This window comes from Mastomys coucha, unplaced genomic scaffold, assembly GCF_008632895.1.
Source record: "Mastomys coucha isolate ucsf_1 unplaced genomic scaffold, UCSF_Mcou_1 pScaffold22, whole genome shotgun sequence".
Taxonomy (NCBI): domain Eukaryota; kingdom Metazoa; phylum Chordata; class Mammalia; order Rodentia; family Muridae; genus Mastomys; species Mastomys coucha.
In genome coordinates this window covers 118,722,759-118,731,720 of record NW_022196905.1, presented here as the reverse complement: position 1 = coordinate 118,731,720, position 8,962 = coordinate 118,722,759, and the positions used below count along the sequence as shown (strand labels likewise).

Below are 8,962 nucleotides of genomic sequence, written 5' to 3'. Positions count from 1 at the left end.
GGGGGGGAGATAGTCTGCAGTGGGTACTAACTGACACACCAGGGCTAGAGCAGGCAGGGGGCGGGGGGAGATAGTCTGCCAGTGAACAGTCTGCAGTGGGTACTGACTGACACAGCATATAGCACTTCGGTTAAATGTCCTGCACACAGTAGGTGCTCAGTGAAGCCTGTAGAAACTGGTTTCACCGGGTGCTGAGGAGCACAGCGCACGACTCCAGGTTCATGCCGCAGACATGGTGCCTTTCAGGGTGGCTGATGTGGGTGGACAAGGACTCATGTCCTTAGCGCAGGGTCACATGGACCATATGCTTACGAGAATATACTGGAAAGCAACACGTGAGGGCTTTGCACTGTCCCCTCCCACTAGGAGCCCCCTCCCCAGGGTGGCTTGGACAGATGGATAAGGTTCTTCCCTTTGGAGTTAGACTGTAGAAGCTCTCGCGGGTGACACAGGCCTAGGGTGGTGACCAACTGCCAGAGTAAACCTGGAGAATCAGGTGCCTGACTGCCTAGACATTCAACTCAGCCTGTACAGGGGACAAGCAGGGGGACAAGCAGGGTTGCAGATCTTCTAGGACCTGTGAGCTCAGCCCTTCTCCACCTTGTTACCCTGCTCTAGATATTGGCCAGCCTGGGACGGAAATCTTCAACATGCCCGCCATCACTGGAGCAGGTAACCCTCCTGTGTGTCTGTATAGCAGGCTCCCTCCCCCAGCTGCTGACTTAGGGACAAGGAGCCTTAGCCAGTTCAAGTTTGAGCCTCTCCCTGGCCTCAGTGGACCCAGAAGGACACAGAAGGCCAGCCTCCACTGTCTAGAGCCCTCCCTGTGTGAGGAGTACCCAAAGTTCGAGGTCAGGGTCCCTCAAGTGGGTGTGAGGTATACCTGGGAAATACTTGCCTAGTTGCTGGGGCTGGGGCACATCACCAGGTGTGGACCTGAGGGATTGTCCTTGGGGCACAGAGATTCAGTGTGCCATGAGCATCTCTCACATTGAAGTATCCATTTGGGGTTCCAGCAGAGAGCTCTAGTCTTTTTCTAAATCAGATGCAGATGGTAATGTGAGGGAAACGTGTCAAACTCACATGCAGTTTGCGGCAGAAGTTTCAGGCTTTCAGTGTGGTGCTTGAGACTTAGAACCTCCATTTCCCATGGTTATAATCACGTTGCCCCTGGGAAAGAAACTGTGGTGGGAACACATGGGCTCAGTGACACCTGAATCAGGACTGTGACACAGGGGCCGCTGTGAGGGCTTGCACTCCAGGCCAGAGGAACAGGGAAGGGTTGCCTACCTTCCTTATGAGTGTGGAGCCTTGGGCCCAGGGAATAGGGTGGCCAGAAACACCCTTGGGGACATTTCCAGGTGGGGGTAGGATCCTAGCAGGGAGTGTCACAAACCCAGAAACATACTGGGACTTTGCTGCGCCTCAAGCAGAAGGAAACTGATCAAGACAGTAATATGGTTGAAAAATGAATGTTTCTAGAATGTTCTAAATCTTGATGTAGGTTCTAGACACTTGGGTATATATGCATGTAGATGGGGAAATGCAGTGAATTGTGCTAAAACCTAACTTAGTTGTCTCACATATACACAACATACATGTGTATATCCTCAAACATCCCCCTTAAATGTTAGTTCTCAAAGACATGTTTCTAAGCCTCACCAGTGACACTCAACACCCTGCCAGAGGTAAATGAGGAAAGTCATAGCTGAGCCTAGTGCCATCAGGTCACAAGCTCCACACCCTGGGGACAAGGCCCGGGAGCGGTATTCCCTCAGGAAATGCCCCTCTGTCCCCATTTTCCATGTTACCTCCTCATCTTCCACTTTATTCTGGATGTGGAGGAGTTGTGGGTGGGGCTTGGTTATTTGAGGTTGGATTTTGGTGTGTGTGTGTGTGTGTGTGTGTGTGTGTGTGTGTGTGTGTGTGCGTGCGCATGCACGAAGGTATGCACTCACCACTGTTGGAAGTTCAGCTTTTTCTTGGTAACGTTTGCTTAGCCCTGAGGGAACATGACCAGCCCTGGCCAGAGCTTGCCTGAAACCCAAGCTGAGGCTGCCAGCGGTCACCCCAGAATAGGATTATGATAGTGACCGTCCCTTCCATCCTCAGAAGCCTGGCTAGATTACAAACTAGGAACTTACCGGCATGTTTGGCCATGTGGTTTTCACAAGGCTCAGGCACCCTGGAGGTTCACAGGGGATCAGAGACAGGCCAGTGACATAGGCTGGGAATCCTGCTGATGGATGACCTTAATGTAGTGTTTGTTGTTGGTGGTGATTTGGGTTTTGTTGTGTTGTTTTGGGTTTTGTTTCATTTGTTTGGTTTTGGGGTGGTTGGTTTGATTTAGCTTGCGGCAGTATTTTGTTCTTTTTTCGGTCTGGGTTTGGAGCAGTTTTGTTGATACTCAGGATTGAAGTGAGCATTCACCAAGCAAGTGTCCTGTCCTGTAATGAGCTACAACCCAGCCCTCCCCCTCAGTGGTCCAGGCTAGCATGAGTTGGACTGAACTCACTCTGTAGACTAAGCTAGCCTCAGGCTTGCTATGCTCCTAGCCTCAGGAATAGCTGAGTTTCCAAGCCTGCTAATCGGGCTCCAGCCCTCAGAAAGTTCTGGAAGCATCCACTGAAAAAAACATGCCTGCCTACCCTGGCGTTTGCATTCCCAGAGCACAATTCATGAGAAGAGAAAGGGAACCAGAGAGGCTTTGCAGAGGCTCACTGGAGGCTGCAAAAATCTCCCAAGGCCAGTGTGTTGATTTGACCACTCTGTCCTTGTCATGGGGCCGGGCCAGCCAGGGCTGGAGTGGCCCTTCACCTGTCCAGCGCTGCCCTGTCCTCGCACGCACATAACTGCATGGCTGTGACCCCCTCCCCCCAATCCCTTGTGCCCAGCTCTCTATCTTTTTCTGGCTCCTGTGGGGAGAGATGGGGCAGGGCAGACAAGCCTAGCTCAGGGGGATCAGGCAGGCTGAGGTCCCTAACCCCTTGAGGAAAGGGGGACAGCAGGGTGTCCTCTCTCTGGTCATCTTCCTCCCCACATCCCTTCCCCTCAGCTGGACTTCTGTCCCCGTCCCTAGCACTTAGCTCCAGCTTGACTCAATAGCACAGCCTCCTTCCCCTGCCACCCCTTATGCCATCCACTTGTAGTCAAAATTAAAGAAATAGCCTCAGCTGGGATCGGGGGTGTAAAGTAGGAATAGGGCTGGGGACCCTCTAGCTGACCCAGACCCCCTCCCTGGAACAGCCATGAGCTGCAGGGATAGTCAGGAACCCCATCAGCACCGTACAGAAAGGCGGGCTGGAGGGATGAATGATGCTCGGCAGATGTGTGCTCACTGTGTCTCTCTCTCTCTCTCTCCTCCGTCCTCATTCTATCTCTCGCAACCCTCTGGCTCCCCGGCCCCTGCCCCCTTGTGTGTCTGTCTGTCTCTCTCCCAGGCCTTATGACCTGTAGAAGCCAGGCGGTGCAAGAACACGCCAGCACCAACATGGGGCTAGAGGCCATTATTAGAAAGGCACTCATGGGTAAATATGATCAGTGGGAAGAGCCCCCGCCGCTCGGCGCCAATGCTTTTAACCCTCTGAATGCCAGTGCCAGTCTGCCCGCTGCCGCTATGCCCATAACCACTGCTGACGGACGGAGTGACCACGCACTCACCTCGCCAGGTCTGCAGGCCTGCCCCTGCCCGCCCGGCTGTGTCCCTCCTTACCCTGGTGTTGTTAATCCTCTCACCTTCCCCCCTCGAGCTTGGGAGCCTGTGACCTTATTTTTGTGCGTGTTTGACATCTAGTTTGCTAATCCAAAGCTGGTCTGACACCCCATGTTGCAGAGGGCGCCCCCCCTCGCCCCAGCACTGCTGCTTTTCCCGTGCTCACACCATTCCCCACATCCCGTCCTTCCCCCACCCCCTGCTGTGTGGACAGGGATGACAGAGGCCAGGCCCACCATGTTGTGGCGAGGGCCTTTGGGTGGGCATGACCCATGAAGGCCAGATAGCACAGCTCCCCACTCTTCCAGTGCCCGTCAGCACTTGCTGTTTCCAAGCAGAGACACAAGCAAAGAGGTGCTCTGCTGTCCCCTTCTAGGGTCACGCCAGGCCTGGGGGGTCTGGCCCTCTCAGCACAGGCCTTCAGTCCGGCACAGTTGAGTGCTGTTTTGGGCAGTGCCGGTTATCCAGCCAAGATCTGACATTCCTCAGTGAAGGGTACAGTCCTGCTGGGGGCACCTAAGGAAATAGTCATCAATCTCTCTCATAGTAAATGTTTGTTCCTCTTTCTCCACTCCAAGGGCTGGCTCTGGCCATCTGGTAGACCTCTTACCCTCCTGGCTCGGGTTTCTTGCACTAGGTTTCTGTCTTGGGGCCCTAGGAGGCAGGTGGTTCCCCAAGGCAGAATCAGCCCCTCTGCCCCTCCTCAGTACTGTTGTGGGTGACCTACTGTCAACCCTGTCTGACTCGGCCCCTTCCCACTTTGTCCCCTTCAGGTGGAGGCGGGAAAGCCAAGGTTTCTGGCAGGCCTGGCAGCCGAAAAGCCAAGTCGCCAGCACCAGGCCTGGCGTCCGGAGATCGACCACCTTCTGTCTCCTCAGTACACTCAGAGGGGGACTGCAATCGCCGAACACCACTCACCAACCGTGTGTGGGAAGACCGGCCCTCATCTGCAGGTGGGTATCAGCTAGGGGCAGAGATGTAGTCAGGGGGCTACCCGAGAGAGAAGGTCCCTGATCCCCATCTAGCAAGGAAAGGTATAGGAAGCAACTTCTCAGCGGGTCCTGTACAACTGGCCAGGCCATCCAGGCATGACTAGGTGGTCATCTAGGGTAGCCTGGCATCCTTTCCTGCCTTTCGGTCACTGTGGAATTCTGACAGGAAAGCAGAAGGCAGTAGAAGGGAGAAATGGAAAGGTTACAACAGTCCAGTCCAAGGTGGCAGGGCTGCCTAGCACAGAGGCAAAGGGAGAAGGCTGGGTTTTGAGAAACTCCAGAGGTAGAGGTCCACGCTCCGGTTTCTTGAGTGGTAGACGGGGCCTGAGGTGGCTGCACCGCTTGCAGAGCCTTCTCCAGCACTCTCCCATCTTTCTCACAGGGTCCACGCCATTCCCCTACAACCCTTTGATTATGAGGCTACAGGCAGGTGTCATGGCCTCCCCGCCCCCACCTGGTCTCGCAGCAGGTAGCGGGCCCCTAGCTGGTCCCCACCACGCATGGGATGAGGAGCCCAAGCCACTGCTGTGTTCACAGTACGAGACACTCTCGGACAGCGAGTGACCACAGACTGGGGGGGAGCGGTGCCAGGTCCTTGCACGAGGCAGAAGCAGCCCAGCATGGAGCAGAGAGCTGCTGACTCCTGCGACTGAGGAAGGAGCCCCTGAGTCTGCCTGCGCGTTCATCCATCCGTCCGTCCGTCCACTCATCTGTCCATCCAGAGCTGGCATCCTGCCTGTCTAAAGCCTTAACTAAGACTCCCGCCCCGGGCTGGCCCTGCGCAGTGACCTTACACTCAGGGGATGTTTACCTGGTGCTCGAGAGGGGAGTGGACAGGAGGGGAGGACAGCAGGCCAGGAGGGGGATACGACGATCGTGTGTCAGTTGCACTCGTGCATCTGGGGCAGCGGGGACCCATAACAGGATGACCAGGCACCTCCATGCCACTGCCTCGCCCCTTACTTAACGCATTTGGAACCAAAGTCTAAGCTGAGCTCGCGGCCCTGCCCCTCCCTCTGACCCCAGCCCGCTCGTGCTCTGGACAGACAGACGTTCCCAGCTTATCCTGCCCCAACGCTGTCATCACAGTCCCCAAAGGCTACCCAGCCCACAAGACTGGGAGCCCATCAGACCAGGTGGGTGCACAAGGGGCCAGGCATGGCCTGGGGCATGGATGTTTGCAGGAACTGGACCGTTCCGGCCTATTGCTGCGGCAATGGGAGGGAAGGCAGGTGTAAATGGTGTTGGCTTACAGGGTATATTTTTGATACCTTCAATGAGTTAATTCAGACGTTTCACAAGGAAGGACTCACCTGTGTTACTGCCGCTGTGCTTTGATCTTACTGTTCCAGAGGCATGTGCCGGCCAAGGCGCTGGCCCCACCATACGCAGGACTCGGGGGGCAGGGGCTCCGGCACACGGCACTGTGCCCTCCCCCCTCCCTTCCTTGGGCAGAATGGACTTGATGCGTATTCTGTGGCCGCTCTCTGTGCACGGCGGCGGCATTCTGTCATTTACACATGTTGTTCCAATTAAAAAGCAAATATACTCAAGTTACAAAGTTTCTATTCTGCTTCTCACTGGGCAGCCACAGGCAACAGGCAGCCACAAGAGCCAAAGGGGATGTTCCTTAAAGTCAGCACTGAGCAGTGAGCATTGGCACCCCACCCCCAAGTACAGTGCCACCAGGGGGCATCCTGTATTCACGTGTAAGAGGAAGCCACCAGGTACTTTGTTGTCGAGACCACGCTGGGTGTTCACACCTATGGGAAACCCGTCGGCTATTCACACCGGTGGTCATCGTACAGGGTTGGTCACACTTGTGGGGAAGCCAGCGGGTACCTGTATGTGGTGACCATGTGGATGGAGGTGCTTATGCCTGTGGAGAAGGCTCTGGACATTCACACCTGTAACAGGAGTGTAGTCGCTGACACCTGTGAAGGAGGCAAAGCATCCTTCTCCACGGGATTTACACGGTGAAGATCTATCCTGTAGTAGGCATCGGGGACCTCGCCCGTGGTTTATCCTCCAGTGTAAATGTCCAGCAGTCACACCCACAGCGAGGGTGTCCTGGGTGACTCTTGCTTCTTGCTGTGCACTATATTTATCCTGTCTGTAGTGTCCAAGGTAAGTATTCTTGGGCCGGACCAACATGGCCACACCTACCTCTCTTTGGGTTTGATTTAAGAAACTCAAGCAGAGGCTGGGCAGTGGCGGTGGTGGTGGTGGTGGTGGCGGCGGCACATGCCTTTCATCCCAGCACTTGGGAGGCAGAGGCAGGCGGATTTCTGAGTTCGAGGCCAGCTGGTCTACAGAGTGAGTTCCAGCACAGCCAGGGCTACATAGAGAAACCCTGTCTCAAAAAAACAAAAACAAAAAAAAAAAAAAAAAGAAACTCAAGCAGAGCCACACTGCCACCCTGGGGCCTGTTTTAGTCAAGGTTCTCTAGAGCAGTGGTTTTCATCCTTCCAGATTCTGCGGCCCTTTTAACACAGCTCCTCGTGTTGTGGTGACCCCTGACCATAAGGTTATTTTCATTGCTAATTCATAACTGATTTTGCTGCTGTTATCAATTGTCATGTAAATATCTGGTATGCAGGATAGCTGGTTTGTGTGACCCCAGGGAAAAACCTCTAAAAGGGGCTGCAACCCACAGGTCGAGAACCACTGCTCAGAAGAATAAATGTGTGTATGTGTGCACTGCTGTATGTGCATAGAAGAACTTATTAAGAATACGCTTTTTAAAATACTTGTTTTATTTATGTTTCATGTGTGTTAATGTTTGGTCTGTGTATCTGTGCACCACATGCGTGCTGGTATCTGCAGAGATCAGACTAGGGACAGTTGCTTGTGAGCCACCATGTGGGTGCTGGGACCTGAACCCTGGGTCCTCTGGAAGAGCAGCGCCTGGTGCTCTTAACCACTGAACCATCCCTCCAGCCCCTTGAGTGAGCTTTAAAATAATAACAACAGCCAAGCCCCACCCACAATGCTGAGAACTAAGCAATTTATGTGGTCCTTAGACCTGAATGCCTCAGAGTTGTCCCAGAACAGCTTGCCTCTCACTACAGGGTCAACAACTCTTAAGTCACTAAATCTACAAGGCAGAGTGCCTCAGTCATCCCAGTCTAGCACCTGGGAGCCCAGAAGGTTTCTAGAGAGTCGCTGGTTCCCAGTCCACCAAGAAAGTTTAGAACGCCTAGTTATACTGTCAGCCATGGGATTGGCGGTGGTGCTATCAACGAGGCAAAGCCACTCCAAGCGAAGGGCCAGGTGAGGCCCCTCCTGATAAACCCTTTTTATCTGACTGCTGCCCGAAGGTGCCGCCCACAATTGAGGTGTGCCTTCCCGCATCAAAGCCTTTGGGACAGCTCTTCAGGTGAGGCTCCCTGCTCATCTCATTTGTGACAGGGTGACATTTAAACCAACCATAATATCGCCTCTCACGGCAGGGCTGAGAGGCCTTCTAATCTTCATGCTGAATCAGTTGACCTGCCCCAGCTTGGGGCCTGGGGCCCTCTGCATTCATACATACCCTCTGCACATGTTGTGACACCCCAGCCTGCTGTCCCCAACCTGTCACCTGGATCCAGAGCTAGTGTGACAGTTGGTCTGGAAAGGCACGGGCCGAATTCACTTGGCTGTACCTTCTGCGGGTGACCGGCTTAGTGGCCGGCCGTTCAGAGAGAGCGGTGTGGGGAGCAACCATGCAGCCCCACACCGGAGTCTTCACCTGGCAGAGTCATCCTCTTCCTGCCAAGGTGCCCGCCTTGCCCTGATCCTCACCACCGAGCCTGGGCAGCCAGGGATGCTAGGCCAAAGGGTCCCAAGTCTCCAGAATGAAAGCCACCTCGGCTCTGCTGGCAGGTGAGTGAGGGCTGCTGGGTCTGATAAAGGGAAGGGATTTTGTAACTGGGAGCATCCTAGGGATTTGAAGCAGCCATGGGCTACAGGGTTCTGATCATGAAAGGAGTAGAAAGATTTGGTCCATCGGACGTGTGTATCGCTGTCTGTGACACCACCTCCCCACACCGCCTAGAATATGTGAGCGCTAGAGTGTGGAGAGGCATTTGCATCTTCCAGGGACTCCAGGTTGCCCTGAGTTTGTCCTGTGAACTGTCAGGAGCGGACATGAGCTGAAACCTGGAAACCACCAGGCAGGCCTGTACCAGGCGGGCCTGGCAGGGCTCAGCAGCATCCAGGCTGCAGTACAGAAGCCAGCAGCTAGGTGGTGGTATGGGTCTCATCCTGGACACAG

At 54.6% G+C, this 8,962-nt stretch overlaps 1 protein-coding gene across 13 annotated transcripts in view; it reads left to right on the top strand.

Annotated features, from left to right (window-relative positions):
- Positions 1 to 6,257, top strand: part of Ncor2 (nuclear receptor corepressor 2) — a 165,358-nt gene extending 159,101 nt beyond the window's left edge. For 10 of the 13 annotated variants that reach the window (XM_031337990.1, XM_031337993.1, XM_031337999.1 and 7 more), the window contains 4 exons: positions 619 to 672; positions 3,441 to 3,668; positions 4,486 to 4,665; positions 5,087 to 6,257. In XM_031337990.1, the coding sequence (XP_031193850.1) occupies positions 619 to 672; positions 3,441 to 3,668; positions 4,486 to 4,665; positions 5,087 to 5,268 (644 nt within the window). In that variant the 3' untranslated portion in view covers positions 5,269 to 6,257. The remainder of the gene's footprint in view (positions 1 to 618; positions 673 to 3,440; positions 3,669 to 4,485; positions 4,666 to 5,086) is intronic. The other 3 variants (XM_031337994.1, XM_031337996.1, XM_031337997.1) reach the window with 2 other exon arrangements.
- Positions 6,258 to 8,962: the final 2,705 nt, after the last annotated feature.